The sequence below is a fragment of the Uranotaenia lowii genome, chromosome 1, assembly GCF_029784155.1.
Source record: "Uranotaenia lowii strain MFRU-FL chromosome 1, ASM2978415v1, whole genome shotgun sequence".
Classification (NCBI taxonomy): Eukaryota; Metazoa; Arthropoda; class Insecta; order Diptera; family Culicidae; genus Uranotaenia; species Uranotaenia lowii.
This window is the reverse complement of record NC_073691.1, coordinates 4,301,499-4,327,414: the sequence shown is the minus strand read 5'-3', so window position 1 is coordinate 4,327,414 and position 25,916 is coordinate 4,301,499. Positions and strand designations below refer to the sequence as shown.

Genomic DNA, 25,916 nt, shown 5'->3' with positions numbered 1-25,916 from the left:
CAAAGCCTTTAGTATTAGATACGAGTTCTAGCGATTAAAAAAAGAAATGATTGCAGAAAGTTGAGAGAGTTGTTGCTTCAATTTTTTTTTCAGCCAATGGAAAATTAATTGTATTTTTTGAAAAATCACACATTATTCATATGAAAACCCAAGAATTGTATGCGAAAATTAATGAGAAAAGAAGGTGTTCCTAAGAAAAATGTTTAAAAAACACAAAGTTTTTCCAAAACTGAAAATACCCATTTTGCCTGGCGATCTCTGCAGTTAGGTACATGTGATATTATTAAATTTCCTAACAAGATAGAGAAGGATTGAAGATTATGCTGATGATATGACAAACCGTGTATCTGATTGCACTTCAAATCTTGACATACCACATCTGGCGACAAGTTGAACAAGAATTATATTCCAACGGTGTATATTTTCCCTTGAAAAGTTAGCATCTCAGGAGACAAGAGCATTGTCAATTGAGATTGATCTTTAGAAACTTCTACCTTCTGCTGGCAGTCGCAGAAGGTCAAATATCAGCCTTGAGCTGAGTCCATTGGCTTTAAGGCTTAGCACTACAATAGTGCATCATTTGACATAACATTGGAACAAAACAGCGCGAACAACTAAACGAATTATGAGAGTTAGCCGTGGAGATCTTTGCAGGGTACTTTAAAAGTTGTACAGATCCACTTACGATCACTTACCGCACTTTGTCTCCTTTTACGAGGACATTTACGAGGATAGCTTGAATTAAGTGGGAATGTGGAAGTGGAATGAAGTTTGAGTTAGAATCTTAAAAATCGGTATGAAATCGGTATGTTTTGCCAAAAATCGGTAATCGGTATATACCGATTCTTGGTCAAAATTTTGCTAAAAAATCGGTATAAATACCGGAAAATCGGTATGTGTGGCATCGCTGGCAGGGACTTCAATTCTTCGGCAGCAGTCGATCGGATAGGACGTGTTTTTTGGCTTTAGCGGTTATTACTTCGTGGAGGACGGATTAAAATCCTGATAGTTGTGCTGTGCTCACACATTACTTTGTTGCAAATTGTGTTGTGTTCTTCTGTAGGAAGGAAGGCAAAATAAGGTGTGGTGCGGTTCGTGGGGAGTGCTCTCTGTCCGCGTCCCGTTCTTGTGTAAAGTGGTGAAAATCTTCCACATTCGGTCGAGAGAATCATCCAAGTAGTCCAGCTGTTTGGGTGCTCGTCGCGCTATTCCCGGTAGATTCTGTCTGTGCTGTGTGGGGTGTTTGAAAGGGCAATAACAGCAGCAGCGAGCGGAGGCGCCCCGAAAAGCGAGCGGGAAGAAAAAACAACAAGAGTGCCAAGACTGGTGTGGACAAGAAAACAACAACTGCTGGCTGGTTGGCATAGGAGCGGTGTGCTCTCGCGGATATTACGCAGTTAGCAATATTTTTTCGGCGATTGCAGTTGAGTGTGACTTTTCTCGAGTAGAGTCGGAAGAAAAAGTTTTTTGTAAAGAGTTAGTTCGTTTTTATTCTGAAAGTGGATATTGAATTTGTTTCATTGATAAGCAAACTGTAGAAAGCACCGGCGTTGTGTTTCAGTGGAAGTTTAGTTTTTGTCGTGGTTGAAAAATTTGACAAAGCTGGAAGCTGCGAATCGGTGTTAAGTCTAGCAAGCCGGCCTTTTCCATCTGCTCTCATCGATCATTAACGAAACCGGAAGACATTTTGTTTTCGGCTTATCGTTACAAAACAATAAACTATTGTTAAAGACACTCAAAAATAGACTTGTGGTAAAGAGAAAGATTTTCCGTAAAAACTTTGATTATTTAATTCGGTTTCAACGCACTAAACCGGCCCAGATCCAAAAATAGCTTTCGGCTTCTGGTTCTTGGTGGTGTTGGTGAAAATTGCGTTTCCCTAAGCCGGTCAAATTCGTGAAAGATTATTTGAAGAGACCGAAAGCTAAGGCGAACGTTACCTGTACGAGTACTTTGGGACATCCGTAACCGTTACCGTTAAAACATCCTTAAAAGGGTTACCATGATGGAGGTCGAAGAGCAACTGAACGGTTCCCACGCCACTCATAATGGCTACCACGCCAATGGGGGTTCGAACCCCACCAGTCCAGTGGGAAGTCCCAAGACCGGTGTGAACGGCGATGGGCTGATGAAGAAACCGATCGGAACCTTGGACGACAAATTGAAGAAGCGGGCCCGCAAACTGTCCCGTTCCAATAGCAAAGATGGCGTGCTGGGTGTAGCCGGAACGCCGAACTTTGTGGCACCACACCGGAAGTGGAAGAACAGCCGTCGATCACGCAACGGTGTCTCGCGGGGTCTTCCTAAGAAGGGTGGCGCCGGAGGCAAGGGCGTTTGGGGCAAACTCGGAGACGAAATTTACGAGGAATTAGACGAAGAGGATCAGAACGATCCCAACTTCGACTTGGATGCGTACAACCGGCACAACTTCGAGCTCAAAGAAGTTGTCCCGGAGATGACGGATGAGGAGTTCTGCAAGAAGGTTGAACCCATCATCCTGGAGTATTACGAGCACGGCGATACCCACGAAGTGAGCGAGAGCTTGGACGATATAATGCGCGCCGAGCGGAGGCCACTGGTGGTGAAGATCGCCGTCGAGATGGCCTTCGAACACAAACAATCACAACGGGAGATGACCTCGGTGTTGATTTCGGATCTCTACGGCAAGATAATTACGAGCCGAGACATCTGCAAAGGTATAATAGAAATAACAAGGTTTGGAAAACTTCATAGTAAGACTTCTAGGGTAGAAGCACTAGTGATTAAACAGGCATCTAAATTTGAACGCTAGTAAAACACGAACCAAATAAAACAATAATTTGCAGCTAAAAATATTACATAAATCACAGACACTATTGAAGCATTATTATTTTTTATCGTCCTTTGTTCGCATTTTTTTTCAAGAATTTTGAACTCTAAATGTTGAAAATTTTACGTAGTTTCGTAGTAGTAACTAAACTTCAAACTAGAAATGTAGGCTCGAAGGAGCTCTGAACTTACGTTTCTTCTTGTAGCATTTCTTGGATAAAGAAGTGAACTTTCGGTGACAGATAAGATACACTGATAATTTCGTAAACAAGTCGATCTTACACCCGTATTTACTGAATGAGGTTTGAAATAACTTTTTTTCGCCAACATTTTCAAGACTAAAGATAAATTGCTCTGCTACTTTTCATTTCTTTCTGCTTTCCGATAAGATAATCAAGGTTTTTTTTTCTCATACAGAAGCGGTTTGCATTGAATGTGCTGATTAGATCTGACCCATATTTAAAGATGTTGCGGTAACTAATCTCTCCTTGTCACCCTCTCTTTTTTTACTGTTCAGGTTTCGATATGCTTCTGGACAACCTGCCAGATCTGACGCTGGACACACCGGAGGCGCCACACATCCTGGGAAACTTCATCGCGCGCGCCGTAGCCGATGACTGCATACCGCCAAAGTACGCTTACAATGTCGATCGGAAGCTATCGACCGGGGACGGCGCCCCGGAGCCACGCCCTGCTAGTCCCCCCACCGTGACGGTAAGTCAGCAGGCGCGAGACGCCCTGACCCGGGCCACGACGCTACTGTCGATGCACCAGGGCTGGGGCCATCTGGACGACGTGTGGGGTGTAGGCGGTGCTCTCCGACCCGTCCAAACCATCACCCGGCAGATGACAATTCTGCTGCAGGAGTACCTGCTGTCCCGTGATCTCCTGGAGGCGCAGCGCTCGATCAAGGAACTCGAGGTGCCGCACTTCAACCATGAGCTGATCTACGAGGTAAGACTACCGTGTTATGTGGAAAAATCTAGCGTCAAACTTACATTATTGAAAATTATTTCTTCTGAAAGGCTATCGTAATGACGCTCGAAGCACTGAACGAATCGACCGAGGAGGCGATTTGTGCACTGTTCAAATCACTCGACGATACCTGCATCGTGACGCCGGAGCAGATGGAGTCCGGCTTCCGGCGGGTGTACGATGACATGACCGACATCGTGCTGGACATTCCGCTGGCCTACTCCATCCTGGATAGGTTCGTGCAGCGCTGCCAGAGGGCAGGCTTCCTGTCGGATGCTGTGATCAAGGATCTCCCGTCGAGGTAAGTACCTCATGAAAATTGTTATTACAGCAGAGTACTGCAAAGAAAAGGATTGTATTAGATCTTTGACAAACGTGTAGATATTTGGGGCTCATACTTAAGTTCTGCCTGTGAAAGTATGGTTAGTGATTCGAACTTAACCGTTTATAGATGACATGATAGGAAGCTTATTTCAACTAAGAAATCCATTGAACGCCACTCAACATGCTTTGGTGTGTTGTGCGCAAATAAGGGAATCCAGATCAAATAACAGTGGGTGGTAGCTTATTTAAACAAGCCCCAATCCGTTTCCTATGATGCCTTAAGAAGTTTCCCGAGAGGTACGTAGACAAGAACCATAGTCATCGTCGACATTTTTCTGGGCTCGACGCGGTGAATGGATTCGATGTGGTAGAACCAGTTCGTTTTGCGACTCGGCAGAGAACTATGTTAGACTACAGAGAGAAGAAAAACCAACATAAGCCGTTCGAATACTTTAAGCGAGTGTCAAGAAGGATGTGATGCAATCCGAAAGATTCTGTAACGGGTTGGGGGCACCTGTTTGTTTGGTCTCCGAGCTTCTCGCCAAACCATTTGCGCCGCCAATCAATAAAAATTTTTGTGTGCAACTAAACCGTTCTAGAAATGAGATTTCATACCAAATGTGGCGCCGTTCGCCAGTCACTTGTTTATATGAATGTGGCTCACCTATTTGAACCGGTTTGCCTGCGATAGAATCTCACGGCCGGCCGGTGTTTCACCGGCTCAGAGTGCATACCACCAAGTTGAGCATAAATCGACCGGCTGCTTCTAGTACCTACCTAGTAAGTTGAGTTCAAACTCTGCTGAGATGTTCAAAAATAGATCCCTACTGAGTTCATCTGTGGAACTGTGACGACAAGATTCTAAACGTGGTAGGTAGGTACAACGAATGTGAAGTTGAAAAAACAACCATGCTTTCGTTCGAGTGAACGAGCAAAACAAAAGAACAACGAGGGGGTGGAGGCTGGTCTGACTGCCACATCAATTATACAATAACGCGGCGGTGATGGTTGTTTATTCTTCTCCCGTAGTCGTATATACAGATACACAGATGGTGTGTTTTGTTAGCTGGGGCGATTAACTAGCTTATTTAACGCGGCTAATAGTAAATCTATTCTTGGTTTGTTTTATTGTAATACTCATTGAGCCTGATTTTACTATTCTATAGTAAGCCGGTTATTTGAGATTCGAGGAGAAAAAACAAATCAATCGACTTGAAAAGGGAACATTTGTGTAGGCGTCGTCGTTTGCGGTTGCGTTGTAGGCTTAACGAAGCATCTAGAAACTAGGCGTACGGTCGTCTAACATCGGCTTGGAGTGCAAAGCCCAAATAACGGTGTTAGTTGACATCAATCCTAGACTGTTATGGGTACTCAATTAACTGCGAAATGGTTGGATTTGGCTAGTAAATTATACTTTTTAATTATTGTTTTTCCTTTAAGACTCATGGCTTTTGAAAGTAATCCAACTCTTAGTGAGTTGGTTTGGAGAGTTCTGGGTTTGAAAAGCTTAAATATTGAAGATCACTTATACGAGATTTGAACTCACCATTTGGCTCAACACAACGAGCTAGGCATGATATGGATAAATTACCGTCCCGCAATGTTTGTCCATCAATGTTAGAGGACATTACTGGGTAAATCACTTACTTCCTCACTGACTTGGTCGATTCAGCTTTGAATTTTTCACTTCGCTTTTTGAAACAAATCACTTGCAGCTATCTGTTCATGGTTCTGTGTATCACTTATGCGTTGTAGTGCGAATGTGGAGCTTTGGTCATTTTGCCGTTCTATTATACCGAAACTTCAGATATGTACATCATCTGCAATAGGTATAAGTTTTAGTGTCTTATGACTGAATACCTGCACCTGTCTTCAATAAAGGAACCTGTCTTCCAGGTTAACCTTTCTATCGCCCAAGTTTAAACAGGTAGGACAATTGTGGAATTTTAGTGATTCTAAAAGTTAGAGAATTTTACATATGGGTCATTCCATGTCAAGTGTGCACAGCGAAAAAAAAATCTTATCGAAAATTCGCCAAACTTGGCCGAAAGATATTCTGAGGCCTACAAAATAAATCCTCAATTTTTGAGAATGATCCGCCCACCCCTCGTTCCAGGACCCTCCCTTCTTTTTTTCACGATTTTGAAAAATTCATCATTTTTAAAATATTATATCTCCGGACTAAAAAATCATACCAAAATGACAAAATATGCGTTGTGTTGATTTTATTAAAATCTATCAATTGATGTTATTCATTTTTTGAAATCGTGACGTTTTAAACGTCAAAACATAGCTCTAAAAATAAAACGTTATTTTTCGCAAGGAAAGTATATTTTTTTCTTGAATTTTATGATTTCATTGTTTTTTTGAGAAAATTTTACGTAAGAACCAATTAAAATCCCAATATAATATTTCTTGTTTTCGAGATATGAAAGATTTAAGTTGAATTGTCTAACCATTATTTACTCGCAGCACTCAGTGGTTTCACAAGAGTGCACCAATCGTCAAAATTTTTAGTCACATCTTCCATGCTTGAACAGATTTTTTGTTTTCATGATTTGTTTCATAACTAGAGAAAATTTTAAGTAACATTTTGAATGAACGGAAAACAATATTTTCGGTTTATAAAATATTTTTATTCGAAATATAACTATTTTGTTTCTTCTTTTTTTCGTTCCAACTCTGCAAGTTCAATAATCTTTAGATTGTCTTTTCTTTTTGCACACATTGAATATTTCAAATTCCGTGGAGCTTGAAAAAGTTTTCATTCCAATTTTTTCAGCATCTAAAGCGATTGCGGCGTGAAACGAACGTAAGAACTAATTAACATCCCAATATAATATTTCTTGAAAAATTATAGTTTTATTGTTCATCAAATATTTTCTTACAGTATCCCCTTAAACTTTTGGTAATCCCATTCACGATTTTCTGGACGATTTAAATTTAAAATCAGCATACAAATGATGTTACCTTCTAGTGAGCAGCAAATTTTTGTAAAGATAAAATGCTTAAAAAATTAAATAACACTTTTTGTTTCAATTCGTTTTGCTATTGAATAATAATTTTATTCATTATCACACTGTATAAAATCATTAAGCAAGAGTTTCCTTAGCGAAAACTGCGGATGAATTAATGTGAGGATTTGGTTCATTTTTCCATAAAACTGATAAACTTATTCACACTTGATTCACACTGATGAACTTGATCATCTACTAAACTTACATGAATTATGGCGATACTGGTCAAACAATATTGACTATTGACGCACAGCATTTGTTCATTGTAAATATAATAGCCTTTATTTATGCAAAGTAAGCACAGCAGATTTTGTTTTGTTGACACCGAATGGCACTGAACAATAACAATTTATTAAACTGATTCACTGACCACTGTTAACGAATTGTTGCCGCAACTGCTCGCTTGCTGCTACTTGCTAGTAGTTATGAATACAACTTCTAAAATCGAAGATTGCGGTTGAAATATCCAGTTGCCTTCTGTTACTGCATTAGAATTGAGTTGTCTTAGTGACTTTTATTGTTAAGCTTCTAAATAGTCGGGAATAGTTTTCTGAGCATGGCAAAAGCAACGTGTTCAATTTGAAAAGAACTTCATAAGCGATGCTCAGTGGATACATTTTTCAAGAACACACGACTTTTTACCTCAAGGGAGTGGAATTTGTTCAAATTGCGATCAGAAGTACATAATTTAAAGTCTGTCTTCAAAAACCATTTTAACAAGTTCGGTAAATTGTATCCTGTATCACAAATTGTTGCTTATGTTGAGTGCTTTCAAATCAAAATAACATTGACTGGCAGGTTTGAAGCATCTGTGGTAATAAAAGGAATTCGTTCGTTTCACGCCGCAATCGCTTTAGATGCTGAAAAAATTGGAATGAAAACTTTTTCAAGCTCCACGGAATTTGAAATATTCAATGTGTGCAAAAAGAAAAGACAATCTCAAGATTATTGAACTTGCAGAGTTGGAACGAAAAAAAGAAGAAACAAAATAGTTATATTTCGAATAAAAATATTTCATAAACCGAAAATATTGTTTTCCGTTCATTCAAAATGTTACTTAAAATTTTCTCTAGTTATGAAACAAATCATGAAAACAAAAAATCTGTTCAAGCATGGAAGATGTGACTAAAAATTTTGACGATTGGTGCACTCTTGTGAAACCACTGAGTGCTGCGAGTAAATAATGGTTAGACAATTCAACTTAAATCTTTCATATCTCGAAAACAAGAAATATTATATTGGGATTTTAATTGGTTCTTACGTAAAATTTTCTCAAAAAAACAATGAAATCATAAAATTCAAGAAAAAAATATACTTTCCTTGCGAAAAATAACGTTTTATTTTTAGAGCTATGTTTTGACGTTTAAAACGTCACAATTTCAAAAAATGAATAACATCAATTGATAGATTTTAATAAAATCAACACAACGCATATTTTGTCATTTTGGTATGATTTTTAAGTCCGGAGATATAGTATTTTAAAAATGATGAATTTTTCAAAATCGTGAAAAAAAGAAGGGAGGGTCCTGGAACGAGGGGTGGGCGGATCATTCTCAAAAATTGAGGATTTATTTTGTAGGCCTCAGAATATCTTTCGGCCAAGTTTGGCGAATTTTCGATAAGATTTTTTTTTTCGCTGTGCACACTTGACATGGAATGACCCATATACAGTCCTAATATTCTGACTACGAGACAGTTTTTCTTTGAAATCAAGCAGTATTTCAGCAAAGTATTCAAATTTCGGAAAGCTTTTTTATATGTAATGTTAAAAATTTGCCTAAAATATGACTTGATACAACTTATAAAGAATGCTAATTCATTTTAGATTTTACAAAAAATGAAAATGTGTCAGCTATAGACTGGCCCATAACATAAAAAATCTTTATATTCCACGCGGCACCCCCTAGGATGGTGCATTTAGTTGAAAAAATGACTTTCTGAAAGTTTCAGATCATTAGGAAGAAGCACGAGCTGGCGCAAAGGAATTGAAATTTGTATGGCGATTTTCGACAAAATGTATGAAAAATCGACATACTCTCACTCTTTGTGTTCTAAAATATGTTTCCAGTATGCTAGAAAGCTCAGAATTTCAGAAATTGTAGTTCGAACAATGACAAACAAGTTTGTAGAAGATTGTGACGCGATACGAGTTGACTGTGATGAGTTATCCGCAATTGAATGTGTGATTATTATCGCATTTCATCGATATATCTTGAACGGTGTAGATATAGGTGGATTATTAGTACTAAATTGATCGCATTGTCACACAATGAGAATTACAGATAGAAAGTTTGTGCCTTCGGCAAAGTTGTAGCTTATTTTATAACAAATATCTTTGCAAAAAATTGAAAGAATGGTTTGAAAAACTATAATCTGCTTCATTGTGCGACGACGCGATTAAGTTGGTGCGATTTAAGCCCATACACCGTTCACGGTATATCAATGAAATGCGAAAAAATCACACATTCAGTGGGGGATAACTCATCACAGTCAACTCGTATCGCGCCACAATCTTCTACAAACTTGTTTTTCATTGTTTGAACTACAATTCCTGAAATTCTGAGCTTTCTAGCATACTGGAAACATATTTTAGAACACAAAGAGTGAGAGTATGTCGATTTTTCATACATTTTGCCGAAAATCTCCATACAAATTTCAAGTCCTTTGCGCCAGCTCGTGCCTCTTCCTAATGATTTGAAACTTTCAGAAAGTCATTTTTTCACCTAAATGCACCAATCTAGGGGGTGCCGCGTTGAAAAAAATGTTGTAAAAATCATCCCATACAAAGTTGGGCCAGTCTAGTCAGCTATAAGGAATTTTTCGAAAAGTAATTTTTTTTACTTGATAAAAAAGGAAGGTAAAAATGTTTTTTTTCCATCCGTATAAGCGCTTATTACATTGTAAATATTTTGTTGAACATCTTTATATTTCTTTCAGAATTTTTAAATAAGAAGTTTTTTTAGAAAACTCCTATTTTTAAATTTTTCCATACATTCCTGTATAATTTCTATTAGGTACACTGGGGTAAGCGTGGACGATAGCTATTAAAAAAATACTGTGCACTATATTTTCAAACTTTTAATGCAGAATGTTCAATTTACTAGTAATCTATCCAATAACTGTGAAAAAGCTACGATTCCGACCATAACGGATGTTTACAGCGACTTTTTGGGAATTTTCTATTTTCAACTACGATGTAGGAAAATGTTCATCCTTTAACAAACAACTATTCCTATAATTGAAAAGCAAATAATCCAATTTATCTTGTAAATATATCTTTGGGTCTTATGTCCGGATCCAATAAAAAAATCTTTAAAACCTCTTTAACTACTCTTGCAAGTCTTTCAGCTTGTCCATTGCTCTGAGGATAATACGGAGGGCTAAAGGACGAACTCGAAATGATTGCGACACCGAAAATGTCATGCCAATTTTCTTATAATGTTTAGAATCAAACAAAAATTTTAGGGTAGTTTTATACATATATTTACTTCAAAAATCAAAAGGAAAGTTAATCGATGGAGCTTTGGATGTAAAATTGAACGCATTTTTGCTTGATGCCCTCCATCAAAGTCTTCACAGTATCATGCGGTACCAGTTTCTCAGTTATTTTTCCATTTCCTTAACATGCCGTTCTCGTCTTTGACTGTCTTCTTGCTCTTCCGAAGTTCCCGCTTCATTATTGCCCAGTAGTGCTCCACCGGACGCGTTCATGTCCTTTGGAGCAAAATGGACAGAATTGGTCTCATACTACTCTAGGACACTTTTGGAATAGTGGCATGATGCTAAATCTGGCCAAAATAGCGGATCTTCGTTGTGCTGCTGCAAGAACGGCAAAAGGCGCTTCTCGAGGCACTCAGATTTGTAGATCTTATCATTTCCTGTGCCCTTTATTACGAAAGGCTCATCCCTCAGTTCGCAAGAGCAGATGGCCTGCCAAACGAGATATTTGGAGGCTAACTTCGACATTTTCTTCTTGTTACATTTGTCGTCCACATCAAACTTGCTCTTGCCGGTAAAAAACTCAACCTCGGAATTTGCTTAAAATCGGCTTTTATATACGTTTCGTTGTCCATCAGCCATATTTTGTCAGCTTCCGTGCGCGAGTTTCAGCGGTCGATTGTTGCCGCTCATCGCGGTTTGGAAAGTTCTGTACCTTGTATGTATGTAGTCCAGCTCTCTTCTTTGCATTCTGGACGTAGCTCTGCGACATTCCGAACTTTTTTAGCCAAATCACGGCATGAGACGTTGAGATTTGCTTTAATCATTCGCTTCACCTTTCCCTCGGTCTTTTCGTTCTCCGGTCCCGGTTTTCTTCCAGCTCCTTTGCCGTGGTCCAACGTCAACCGCTTCAACACTCTGTGGACGGTTGAATCACTGATCACACTGACATGACACTTAGAACAAAAGTTCGATCATTTTGTGGCTAATTTTTTTTGTCAAATTTTGCAGGTTCGCAATACCGACGGTAGGTGGCGAACCTGCAAAATGTAACAAAAAAATGCCCTGTAGGAAAAATGTACCTGTTTAGACCGATTTTGTCGATGAAAATGCCTATATTTTGTTGAAAGTTGGGTGACACTTTCTAACTGGGATAGCATTTCGAATTGGAATCGACATTGCGTACTGTTGGAAAAATTATCCAACAAACGAAATCGAGAGTCCAGTCAGTACCCAAGCAACCAAAAGTCCCATAAAACAGGTACAAAAACGCTTACTCAGCCTCATCATTGATATGAAGTGCGTTCTATGCAGCTCAAAATTTAAGTTCTTATTGATACTTTCAAGTTCCAAAACAAGTCTTAATGATCTTCTATTCAGCTTCCAGCGACCTCTTAATTCAGCTTCAAAAAAATCGCAAAATGAGCAAAAAAATGTCTCTCTATCTCAACTGAACCGTTGGCTTCGGTTCATATCACCTTCTCGTGATTATTTACTGTGTTCTGTACCGGTGCCGCCATGATGCCACGTGCCGGATTTCAAACTCGACAAATTACTTAATTGCTTCTTTCCTACATTTCCTACATATATCGCATCAGAATGGTCACTCAAGTACAAAATTAATTATTGAAAAAAAACTTGCCCGGCTTGGGGATCGAACCCCGATCTTCGTGGTGAGAATCGAACACGCTACCACGAGACCACGCCTTGATGTTGTTCTAACTGAAACTAAAACTCGAAGAGGTGATTTGATTTTGAAAGCTCATCAATGCACTTTTTGTGACTTATCAAATCCCGTATTGAGCACTTTTGTGCCCTTTATGTGACTTACCAAATCTCGTATTGAGCACTTTTGTGCCCTTTATGTGACTTAAGTCTCGTATAACGTACGTATAGATCACTTTTGCAGCTTTCAAGTTCGTTAATGAGCACATATAGTTCACTCATGGGAATTGGGCAAAACAAGTCACACACAACGTACATATTAATCACTTCTGCAACTTTCAAGTTCATTAATGAGTACATAAAGTTCACTATAGGGAATTGGGCAGTTGATTCTCTTTGTCAGCCAATATGTTACTTTCAATGCCTTCATTCAAGTAAATATGTGACTTTTGGTTGCTTGGGTATGGTCAGTGGTTGAATGGTGAATGTTCAACATTTTTCCCAACTGCCGATGCGACAGGTCGAGAAAGAATTTGTTCTCTCGACTCGCATTGGTTCACCTCCATTTTCGTTGAATCGAAAAACACGACTTCGAGTTTGACAGCATGTATTGTTTACACATCAATGAGAAAGTGTGCAAAATTTGGTTGAATTTTACCCAATAGTAAAAAAAGTTATGCCCTGTTGAATGTGTCACAATAATGTCGTGTTCGCCATTTATTGTAAACCTTAATCCCATCCTCGTCGCCCCCGTTATGTTAGAGAGTTTCGGATTATTAAAAAATACAACTTAATTTCAGGATGACCAGGAACAAAACAAACCGAAGCAAACGTTCATTTTCCAAGAAAACAATCAACACAATTCGTAAAAACCTGAACGATTTACTTCGCAGAAAACCGAATAACATTTATGCGTTTTTGTTAATTCATGTACTGCCAACGCCTTACATTCTAAATTCTAAAACCTTGTATTTGAGTTCATTACAGTTTCTTGAAGAAGTATATTCAAGCAACGCTGAAAATAAGCCAATTCAGCCATAAATATGTTTGCCTGACCGATTTTGATCCGCATCGTTTGTAATTCTTGAAAGAAGGTACTCAAAGTGTTATGTAATCAGTGTACTACGTTGAATTAAACAATCGTTTATTTATTTGTCCTAAGAGATTGGTAAAGATTTTTGTGTAGTCTAATGTGTTCTTCCACTTACAGTGGTCCAGTTTTAATTGGTTTCTAATGGTTAATCAACCACCATTCAAGATGTTTATAGAACAACGTCTAGCACATGTTCAGTACATTGAATTATATATTTAGACACTATTGATAAGATGCTTTGCACATTGTTATCAGCAGTAGCACCAGTCAATTGGTGCTGATAGCGAAAGTGTACCATACGTATTAAACACTCTTCAATTGATCCATATTTTTATATTTAACTTTGTCCCGTCCCATCCGAAAGGTGGTGGTGCTATAAATTTTTTCAGCTGGTTTCTGTTGACTGAAGCTGGATTTCAAGTTTGTAAACAAATTCAAATAAATTTAGACAAATTTAGCTGTTTAAAAATTGAATCGTTGCTCAACATCTAACATTTCTCGTCAATCGACATAATTGTCAATTTAATCTCAATTTAATGATCTTATTCAATCATCCACAATTGGTGTAGATGAAAACTTCACAGATTTCCCTTAAGATGTCTTGAAAATATAGTTTTTTTTCGAAAATTGTCAATTAAGTTATACTACTTTAGTGTCAATTTTTACAAGAGTTTCATAACCTACATCGAATATGCCTTCATTTTTACGTACTTTTCCCTTAAATTTATCTTGTATTAACGCTCTAAAACCCTTAAAATAGTTCTATTCCGACTTGGACAGAAATTTCTAGAATCGAAAACAAACCAAACCCCTAGGCGAAAAAAGCGATAGCAGCGAGAATCGCAGCTTCGGCTAGTGCTGAAAAAAAAAGGTAAAAAACTTGCGCAGACGAGCCGATTTTACGGTGTGTTCGGAGTGGAAAAGTTCGAACGAACGATGCTATGTTGTTGTTTTTATCTCATTTACCGGGTCGGTCGATCGGCGGACAACAACATTGCCGTTGTGCCGTGCCGAAAACGGTGTCCTGGGTACAGCAGCCCCTTTCCTAGCCCTAGCCTGGTATACAACAGGCTACACAGGCAGGGACGATAATAATATTATGATTCGTGTTCGGTGCTACGCATTCCTATACATAATTTTAAGCGTACACATATTTGTGAAGTAGAAATTTCTCAGTGTGTTGATGTGATGTGCAGCAATTCGGCATCACCCCATCGCATCTACAATTGGCGACCGTGCCGTGCCGGTTTCGAAGCGATTGCGGATGTCACTAATACCAGTTTACAAAAATGGGCCTCTGCCCCCTTTCCTATGCGTAAGCGTAGCCTCCGCATTGTATTTTGTTGCTGCGTGCTCACTCACACTAATCCGTCGACAAACGATAACAAGAAGAACACCAAAAACGGGGTGTGTTTAGTATGTGGAAATAAAAATAAAATAACAAAAATAAAAATATGACCCCTGTGGAGCTCGTAGAGGACCGCAAAATGCGTCGTAGCGTTTTTCGACAAAAACAAAACAACAACAACAATGACAAAACAACCAAAAACAATAATTGGCCACTGAAAAAAAACTACACAAATAAATTTTACAGGCTGTTGGCGGCTCTCGCAGAGCAGGTATTTCGATAATGGTGAGGAACGGGCGACCATTATCGCTACCCCGATCTCGTTTTGCGTAACATTTGTTTTCCTTGGTTCTGTTATGGATTGTGGACGTTTAGAATATTTGTTTTTTTTTCTTGCTAGAAGTTTAGGGACAAAAGTGCGTACGCTCAACGTGGCACGTAGGCCACGTTCCGTTGTACGCATACGCAAAGAAAAATTTTGAATGGACCACCAGACAAAGTCTTTCAATCTTTCAGTATAGCTAGGGAGGACCACGTGGAGATTGACCCTGAAAAAAGCGTATGCTACACAATTTATTTTTCCTTTTATATATATTTTTTTGGTTTGGGTTGGGGGTGATTTTCCATTGCGAGTTTTGTTTTGATGATTGGTTTTTGGTCTACGTGACTCACAGCACAGCACGCATTTGACGCGCTGCCGTGTCGTTTCCTTTTGGGTTGTTTTGATCTAACTATTCCTATTGCTTTCGGTAATTAATGTTGTTTACGATGGTTTTTTTCTTCTCTCGATTGATAAAAATAAAATCAAAACAACACGGTTGCGTAAATGTGTTTTTGTTTTGAGTCGTTGCGATTTTTTTTTCAATTTTTCAATTCAAGACGTATGATATAATTTTTGTTTGTTTACCAAGTAGCAATTGAAGATAGCTTTTTGATAATGAGCAATAAATCACCTGATAAGTTATCATTATCATGGGCTGCGATAGGGTGGGCACTGGGCACTCATAAACCAGAAAATATTGATCTAAGTTTAACAAAATTTCACTTTCTGAACTTCGAAGGTCATAAATTTATTCTCATCATTCTTTACACCCAGAGATTACAAAATATACAACTCAAGACTCTCAATTTCTTACAGAAAAATTAGTTAATGTAATAATTTTACAGACGACCGTTACGTTCGAATTTATTTGATCACTAGCTGACCCGGTGTGCTTTGCTACATCTTCCAAAAATTAATGAAAATGTTGTGAATTTTTTAAATTTGGTTTTTATGAGAGCTTCAACTGGAGCAATACAAAGATGTTTAATCTAATTTTCTGAAACATTGATCTCTAAATTAGTTTTCAAAGATCTGCAATTTTTGCTCTGTTTTTATAAGCTTCACATTGATTCTTGAATTATGCCAAAATGTAGGGGAGAGTGGAGTAACGTGGGTCACGTTGAATATCTCAGATGTGTGTTGAGATAAAAATCCGAACTCAACTGTCATCGTCGTCGCTTTGCATAAGCATATTTTTCTATATGTTGTTGACTTAAATACGCATCACTTCTTTAATTTATAAAGCTTAAAAAACATTAAAAAAAAAATTACTTACATAATAGAACAGGCACTCGCTAATTGCATCTATGGGGAACCTAAAGTTCATAACAAAAATATGCTCACACGCTTATGATCTTAGATTAGTCTTCTTCTTTCACGTGGGAAAGGAATTTTGATGAAACATCAATTAGTCACACAAATGCAACCAATTTGCAAATCATAGCTTATGGGGAATCGTGCACTCTAATTCTCCTTGACTCAGATTTGATGGAAAATAATTCAAAATGCGCCAAAACTGGGAAAACTCCAATTTTGATTAGAATGGCACAACTCAGAAAAGAATAGTAGGGGATTTAGCGAATTCTGAATTGTTTTCAATCTGGCATTTTTAAGGAGCGTTTGAACAATCTGAGCCAAAACAACTCAATTTTTTTCAAATTTCGCTACAGTTTCAAAAATGATTCCATTTTTTTTGTAAAGAAATTAATGCGTGAAATTAGTTTATTCACCGTCGCTTTTTTTGCTCAAGTTGGTGAGTGGCAGCCAACATTGTCCTCCTGCCAACCGACAAATTTTGCGTATCCTGGAGGACGTCCTGATTGGTCTGTTGGTAAGCCGGGACTTTCATTGATCCCATAAGCAAAAACCTACACAGAAATTTTTTTGACTATTACGTGTCACTGAAAACTGCAACCTTTAAAATAAATCACCTGTAATTAACAAAACCTGTAATTTTAAATTGTTTTCCTTGAAATTTAACGAAGATTCATTTATTATTACCACCCTTATTCTCGTTTTCGATCGAATGACATTCGTTCGCACGGTAGAAGTATATAAGGTAGGCTACTAAAACGAGTAAACAACTCGTTTGAATGCAAACTGGTGACGTCATTACTATCTGCCTATAGCGTGCCAGGCAAAAAGGTTTGCGCGCGTAGATCACTAGATGGATAGTAATGACGACATAATCGGGAAGATATCACCTTATTATATTGTACACCGTGATTCGTTCGAAAGTTTTGCAGTTTCGTATTCTTGTTTTCGTTCGAACGAATGAGAACAGTTCGATCTTTCGGACATCGTTCGTTCGAATAAAACGTAGCAATCCGGCTTTCGATCCAACGTATTTTTACTATCGGTCGTCAAACGCAAGCCTGAAGCTGCGAATGGCATGCGGTTATAGGGCCAAAAAATCAACAAATTGAAGAAAAACGGTAAATTGGGAGACAAATGAGACAACAAATCTGAATATACAACAAATTTGAATCCAGGCTGATTGAATACAGAACTACAAACATTTCCGGTGAATAAATTTCATACGACTGATGCAATTTTTGCGACCGGCTAACAAACGTAACGTAAGTTTAAGCCTGCGAACTAAGAGTGTTTGTGAATTTTAGGAAAATTGTGGTCCAAATAAGCATATTGTTTAGGAACATTAAATTAGATTTGAAATAAAATAAATTTTTATTAAACATTTTGGAAATTTATTTTTGATTGAGACTTGTCGTCGGCTTCCAGTTTTTCACTCCGGGTGAGGGAGCAATACCAGCAGCACCATCCCCACAGTCGTCTGGCATTGAGGACACTTTTTAGAAATCGCAAACACATGTACCCATTAGATCTTCTAGGGCGCAACTTAACAGCTTTAATATCGGCTGGCGTTCGTTTCTACTGCTGACGATGTCGGAATCGGCCCCGGCTACTGCGGATGTTCTTTTTTATTTCCAAATTCACCGGATGAGCACGACCTAGTTCCACATTTTGCCTCTTGGGTTGAGTCCCTTAAAAATTCCCTGGCTCTGGACGATAAATTTTCTCAAAACACACAAAAAAAAACATTTTTTAATTCCAATATTTACATATGGAACTGTCATTTTCAACCAGGTTGCTGCTCAACAATTTCGAAGATCATCAGGCAACACCAAAATTGAACGTATGGCGTTCGTACGAAAACAAGAATACCTTTTTCGAATTCGTTCGAAAGTATCCGTTCGGACGAAAGCCAGATACGCCGTAAAAGGGAATAAGGGTGTACAGCAAATGTCCTGTGAAAAAGTTGTACACTAAAAATTAAATATCCCTCCTTTCTCCACACTGCAAGGCAGAAGGGTCTGTAACATTCATAGAAACATATCGCGTATTTAAATACCTTCCCATGTCAAATTTGATTCTGATTACTTAATTACTACTCCAGTTATACCAACAATATTGTATTGAGGCCCCTCCCTACTTCTGGTGTACTCCCTGGAAAAAGAGTGGTGTTTCAGATAATCATAGAACCATTTCCTGTACCCTAATGATTTCCCATATGTTCCATATGTTAGAGATAAATTTTTGGTTTATGCGAAACAATTGTATCCTCTTCCATAACTTTATTCCCAATTGAAGAAGAAAGGAGTCTCAAATAAGCACACCCAAAATAATTTAGAAATTGTTTCTACGGGATTTTTCACGTAAACTATGCTTTCTTAGCATCCGATCGATTTTACGTGCGAGTGTAGTAACATCTTCGATTCCACCTAACTTATTCGGGAATTTCACGTAAAATCTAAGAGAACGGTTAAAATGTTTTGAAATCAATTTTTCTTGAGCGTGTTTTGGTATGAAGACTGAAATTCTTATAAGAAAATCAACAGTCCTCAAACAGCAGTGCAGTAACCAAATTTCGCGCAATAGTTTTCGCGTGGAAAAAACAGAAACAAATTAAAATGCCACAACAGGAAGAACTGATTAGCAACAGAGTCACCTCTCGACGCATGAAGCGGCCAGAAAGGGGAAAACTCGAAAACCACGTAAGTAAGTGATACCAAAGTTCCTTTAATTTTTTGTAATTGCAATTAAAATTTGAATTCCAGAAACTACCGCTTCTGGAGGATAAAGCGCCTGCTTGGCCCATCCAATTTAGAAGAAAAATCGCTATTCGGTTTCCGGAATGGATCTCAGTGGGATCAGTGAAGGTTAGTATAGTTTTTTTTAGATGTTCCCGTTTCCCGTGAAATTAAAAATAAAAAGTGATAATTAATTTGATGATTTTTTCATTAATTACGGTTTATTCTCCAGGTAAACAAAAACAAAAGAAAACAGACAAGGATGAGGAAAACCAGACAATAGAAAAGCGAAGGAATTCCGGATTACAAGCAACCAAAAATTATGGCCGACCAATTTATTTCCTTCCCAGAGCTCGCCGGGAATACATGGAAGCAGTTGGCTTAATCAATCAAAAGATCCGGCTTAGGTAAAATTCGGAAGGTTTTGTTTTTAATTATAGCAGCATTATCTATAATAACAAGAATAAAAAGAAAAAATGAAATCGAACCAAACAGCTAGTTATTTTGATGTAATTACCAATTCAAATTTATTCCTATTTCGTTTAGATTCGATCAGAAAAAAATAATAATATTCAATACCGCATTACGTTGAGTTCATTAAAAATTCACGTAAAGTGTAAGTGAACTTCATGAGGCACAAATTCCTATTAGGGTGTGTTCACATATCTTATTCGTAGAAGCTACGTGAAAATCAATTGGATAAAAATTATGTAGTTTTTCACGTAGCCACGACGTGCAAATTATTTTGGGTGCATATAACCTTTTCTTGCATCCAAATTCCCTCCCATGCCATATTTTTTCCATTTCCCCGAAATCCTTCACACGGGCGGAAGGAATGAGTATAGCAACTATTGATTTAGCAAAATAAATAATTTTAATTTTAATTACAAAACTGAACAGGTTTGAAGCCGTTATTATGCAACCTGCCTTTACAAGAAATCAGTGTTGTTTTGGCCGTTGATAGTGTAGAAAAGTTAGGGATCGTCAGCGTACGCAAGTTTTGGGCCGTCAAAGTATAGTGAGTAACTCGTCGAAATGAAAAACAAAAATTATCGGTCCCAAATGACCTCCTTGAGGTACACCTGAACAAGCAAAGATTTGAATTTTTTAACTGATAACTTTCTTCCCATTAATTAGCTTCAAAACCAGTTCAGCAGAGATCCACAGAAGCCTAAGCGTTTGAGTTTAGCGATTGCAATTTCGAGGTTTACTTTATTGAAAGTAGCTGACAGATCAATATATATGTCATCAGTTTGAGTCTTCAAGGCAGCACAAATGATGTGAAAGTCAGTAAATTTTTGGTCGTGGATCGTTTTGGCAAAAATCTGTGCTGATCGATGGAAAAGTACTGCTTCCATGGGATCCAGGACAACCAATTCAAACAATTTAGCAGTCGAACGCAGAGCGGAAATTCCACGATAGTTGTTTACATCTCTCTTATCCCTTTTTTGTGAACAGGGTACATGTATTCTTTTTTCCAGACAAAGACTTTTTTGAGAGAAAGATTGCGATATCCAGCGAAGCTCTCGAAAAATATGCCTTATAGAGTCAGCAAATGTTGCATAGCTGGTCCGGACCCGTAGATGAAGGATTTTTAAGCTTCCAGAATTGCTGCATCTCCGAATGGAATGCTGGGGAAGGACGAATCTTATGATGAGACATTTCTCACAGCTATCTCCGATTGCTCTGAGGAGATGGATCCAGTCGTGAAAATGCTAGAAAAGTTCTCGGCAAATAGATTGCAGGTTTCGGGATCAGTGTGGTCATCTCAGAAAATTTATAGACGGAAGCCCAGATTTTTCCGCTGATTTTTAACGTACATACTTCCATCGTAGGATTCCGGAAGCCTTCGTTAATGAAGCAGAGGTCTAGCATACGGTCGTTTTCGTTTTTGAAGCCCTTGATCTGGCGTTGAGTCGCAGGGGGTAATCGTAGAGGGAGAGTCGTACAGGGAGCCGAGAAACAAGGGCGCGTAGGATCTGGGTACAAAAAGCCACCTTTGGTGGGACACCATTTCAAGCGAGGCATGTTGAAATCACCCATGACGAGTATGTCATCTTCGGGAGAGCAGATTGAGCTAACTTTGGAGAGGCAGCGCGAGAAAGACTCAGCTACTACCTAACTGGTCATCAGAACGATCAGAAGGCACGTACATCGCATAAGTAAAGTTTCCGGTCGTCGAGATCTAAGAAGTTCCAAATCTGTCTTCGATAACTTGAGACGAGGGTCTAGAATTGACAGCAAGCAATATGTATCAATTACTTAACCCTGTAATGCATGACTTTTTTCTTAAATTAAGTATATCAACTACACTCAGAAAAATACTCTTACATATGCCATAAGATTCCTTTATGAAGTGGCGCCATAAGAAAAATCATTGAAACTCATAAGATTGTCTTATGACGCGAATTAATTCTGAAATGAACACCTACTCCAATAAGAAATTTTCGCTTTTCATAAGGGTGTCTTATGGAAACAGGAAATGTTACGTTTAATGAAATTAATTCAAGAAATTTGATGTTTAAAACTTTTATTTTATTATTCGGCCGACTTATTTCAAATTATATCGTGATCACTATCAGCAGCACATCAACACTCGGTACCACTAAAGTTATTCCGTAGCAACCGGTCCTTTCATCATATTATTTTAGCCAGTGGTCAGCATGCTGAAAAGTAAACAAAAAAGTGCTTGAGTAAATAAATATTTTCAACAATCACAAAAAATGAAATTCTACTCATACTTACCATTTAGAAGATCGAAATCACATTTAACTATTACAAAAACTAATAACTCCACAACTAGTCCTTTGTATGACGATGAAAAAACAGACTAATGGAATGAATGTGTTCATTATTTTTCACAATGCCGCTTCTTGTGTTTTTTCATAAGAACTTCTTATGAAAATTGAAAGAATTTCATAAGACTCTTATGAAACCCAATTTTGCACTCTAAACAGCTGTTCATAAGACGCATCTTATGAAAATTATAATGAGAATTTGCCTGAGTGTACTGATACAGCGAAATAATATAATTTTGATTCCAATAACACTACTGAACAGGTTCGAAGCCGTCATTTTGATTCTTATAAAAGTTATTACCCTTAAAAGCTACCAAATAGTTTTTGAATAAATTGTTTTTTTTTCAATACAATTTTCCAAATTTCTGTCAAACATTCTTTATGAGGTGCAGCAAGATGTTTGTCAATGAATAAACTTAAAAAATCATCAGAATTTTAAATCTGAAGGAAAAGCGGCAATGTTTCAAAAACAAAAAATATGATTTTTGCAATAAATGACTCAAAAATATCCAGAGATTTGAATCAAACATTTTCCCACGCACAAACAAACAATTTGGAAGCCTGTATTATATATTTTTTAGGATAAATGTTACCCAAGTTTATATCTTAAAATAGAGCGCTAGAAACCCCGATAAACAACTATCACAGGAAACGGCATTCATCTCACGTAATAGGTTATCCATTTTATAACCTGACCGGCGGCCAAAACAACAACATTCACACGAAATAAACAACAAAACGAGCGAATCGCTAAAGTCATCGTCTACATAACAAATAACAATAACTTTCATATGGGCAGCAAATATCAAAAATCACCCCAGGGCATAGGTATGTGATCACAATTTTTTTTACCATCTCTTTGCCTTAAGAGTGAGAAAAAATGACTGTGCCGAAAACAAGACTCTATCAAACCGGTTAATTTCCTCCAGAAAAGAAAAAAAATCGATCAGACATGCGACAATTTCTAGCCGGTTTTGGACGGTCCTAGCCTATAGGTAGGGTTTGGTGGGATATTTAAATCAGTCAGACAAATTTATCACACCGTCCCATATGAAAGAGAAAAATCGGTGAGTGAGTTCGGATTCAAGTAAGACACAGTAGTATACAGTAGTTTTGATGATGTGTTAAGTATGCCTCTATGCGGGTGGGAGTTGCGCGTTAGTGCAAAAAGCTAATTAGCATTCGATCGACCAACAGTTGGGGATAATTTGTTTGCAACAGCTGCTCACAAAAATCTAACAAAAATGTCATCAAATGTCAAATGTCATGGGCGGAGCTCCGGAGTATTCGGAGGATTGAGTGTTTTCGGCACGAAATTGACCTTATTGTCTGCATGCCACTTCAGCACGTCATAGGAGTAGTGGCATGAGGCCAAATCCGGCCAGAAGATTGTTGGGACGTTTTGGGCCTTCAGGAGAGTAAGCAGCCGCTTCTGGAGGCACTCTTTCTTGTACACCTGTCCGTTCAGCGCAGGATCACGAAAAGTGCACTCCGCTTCTCGCACGTGCAAACGGCTTGCCAAACCAGGAATTGATTCGCAAATTTGGACATCTTCTTAGTGCGGACATGCTCCGGAACGCTGAACTTATCCTTGGCCGTGAAAAACAGGTTGCAGGGGATCCGTTTTAAATCGGCCTTCTCATATGTTTCTTCGTCCATGATGCAGCATTCAACTTTCGTCAGCATGTTGAGGTACAACTTTTTGTGGAATGGGTTTTGGCGGACTTGTTCTACTTCTCGTCGCGATTAGGGAATTGTTCTTTCGACTCCATTTCCACGAGTTTTGATAACAGGACTTTAAAACTTGCAGGATGTAAACAATGCACTACTAAATCCACCCAAATTTTCATTAAATTTTACCCAACGGTTAAAAAGTTAGAGCAATTTCATAGTGTGGCAATTTCATCGTGGACACCCTTTATTTATAATCTGGGTTAAGGATCAACATCCAGCGTTTAAGATCTGAGCCAGGCATAGTTATACCATAATCAGTAACAAGTATAATAAAAGAATGAATTAACTTAAACTTTTAATTCTATTTTTAAAAGATTTTGGTAAACTCCAGATATTCCAGCATTTTGTTCCTCACTGTACTCCGAAGAGACAAAACTAGTTACACCTTTTTTTGAGCAAACGCGGAGGCATGAAAGGGGATCGATAAGTTGCGAGACGATTGTAGTATCGAAACGCGACCGGTTCGTTCCCCCTTTCCCCAATCATTTATCCTACGTTCCTCTGGGTCGGAGAAATGGAAAAGAAATGGGGGACCACCGTTCTCCACCAACCACCGACCGAGTCGAGCGTGATCGACGATGATCCTCACGTCACCGCGATGCGACACATCGCCAAGCTGAAGAAAACGTGGCAACGTCGTATTCGCCGGTTGTCTGGTCGCTTTTGGAGCGCGCCCCAGGACAGAAGGGAGGCCTGCCTCTGTGTGTGACACACCCCTCCATCATTTGTCCGTTTGACCGCCGAGAGAACCATAACGAAGTACAAATTGATGCCGGTTTGGGCAACAATAATCGTTCGAGAGTGCAACGCCAGGGCGCAGCATTAGTTGAATTTGCATTGGCCTCCCGATAAACAGTGGGCATGAGTGTAATAGTAATGAGCACAACACTCCTCCGGCACGTTTGGACATCTACGATGAATGAATAGAAATGCGCATTCTTACGGATTTGTTTATGCTTCTTTCTGCCTTTTCAAGAACAAAGAAAAAACTTACATTTAATCGAAATAATGCTTTCCATCACAAGTATCGTAAAGATTCTGTAAAGATGATTGACCGAAAAATGATCACTTAGACGCTTCCAGATACTCTAATGAACTTGCTTGTTTTTTAAAAGCATCAGTTACCAGCACATTGAGTGATAAAAATGCACAACGTTCAAATGTCTGAGTAACATAATTGGTTTTCAAACATTCCTCAATGGACTTCAATACACTACATTTCAGTTGTTTGCTCTAGATGTAGACTTTGTCTGATGATCTAATACAATCCTTCTCATCTGTTGATGTCATAGGCAATGTGTCAAACTTGTACTAATCTATTTTCTCATTTTTCCACTTCCAGGGGCCGCAAACGTTTCGTATCAGAAGGTGATGGCGGCCGTCTCAAGCCGGTCAACATGAATGCACGTGATTTTTAAGAGACCAAGTCAACAGATTACGAGGCCAGAAAAGGGTCACACCACCCAAGATCAACCGTAACACATATTGAGGGTTTTGGCTGACCCAAATTACCTCCTGGAAATTAACGGGAGCAAAAAAAGCAACAGCAGTAGTAGCAGCAGCAGCATTTTGTTAAGTTTCCACCAGCAGACTTGGAACGCAACCGTATTTGAGGCCAATCTTTGAACTACCCAGCCAACGTGAAGAAAGCCGGGAAATTCGTTTTGATGTTTCGAATCAATTCCGAAGAATTTTTGTTCGTTTATTTTTTTTTACTGAGATAGATGCCAGCATGGAAAGGATTTTAGTTTCGAACAAACAGCTACCGATAAAAGAGCGTGATGAAAGTTTTTTTTTGTCAAAAGCAAACATTATCACCTTACGGAAGCATTGAAATTTTTTAGAAAGGTACGTTTTTGTCAAGAACAATTTTGAAAAGGGTCACCTTATAAAATACTACATAAGAGGAAAACACAAAACATAAAAAAATCCTAATCAACTATATACGCATACTAAACATAACATTTTCATAATTCCGATCGTAGAAAAACAAGAAAAGTAACTGCATTTTCATACCAGGAAAAAGTAGAATCAGTTTTGGTTCAGTTTAACAAAAAAAAAAAATAAGGCCACCGTCATAAAAAAAATAGGGACGTTAGCAAACAAACCTGAATTTGAAACTACGCTACACGCGACCACTAACTTTCGTTTCATTGTTCCATAATCGGTTTGTAGTAGAAAGTAGTTGGTAGCTTAAAACCCCCCCAGATTGTATTTTGAAAATTGACCCTAAAATGATAATGATGTAATATTTTTTGTTCTATTCATTTTTTTTTGCTTTTAAATCGCAGCTTTGGCGATTGAAATAAAATGATACTATATTTTTTTCTATTCGACTATAA

At 38.2% G+C, this 25,916-nt stretch overlaps 1 protein-coding gene and 1 long non-coding RNA gene across 3 annotated transcripts; both read left to right on the top strand.

The window, feature by feature from the left end:
• The first annotated feature begins 916 nt into the window (after window positions 1-916).
• LOC129738478 (programmed cell death protein 4) lies at window positions 917-25,916 on the top strand. Its single transcript, XM_055729694.1, has 4 exons — window positions 917-2,696; window positions 3,326-3,762; window positions 3,834-4,084; window positions 24,917-25,916. The coding sequence occupies exons 1-4, from the start codon at window positions 2,003-2,005 to the stop codon at window positions 24,990-24,992; spliced, it is 1,458 nt and encodes a 485-aa protein (XP_055585669.1). The 5' UTR covers window positions 917-2,002; the 3' UTR covers window positions 24,993-25,916.
• LOC129738492 (uncharacterized) lies at window positions 18,745-19,618 on the top strand. 2 transcript variants are annotated; one of them, XR_008735523.1, is made up of 3 exons: window positions 18,745-19,010; window positions 19,070-19,171; window positions 19,275-19,618. It is a non-coding gene; the product is annotated as an uncharacterized LOC129738492 (long non-coding RNA). The 2 variants fall into 2 exon arrangements; XR_008735524.1 differs by having other exon boundaries at window positions 18,746-19,006.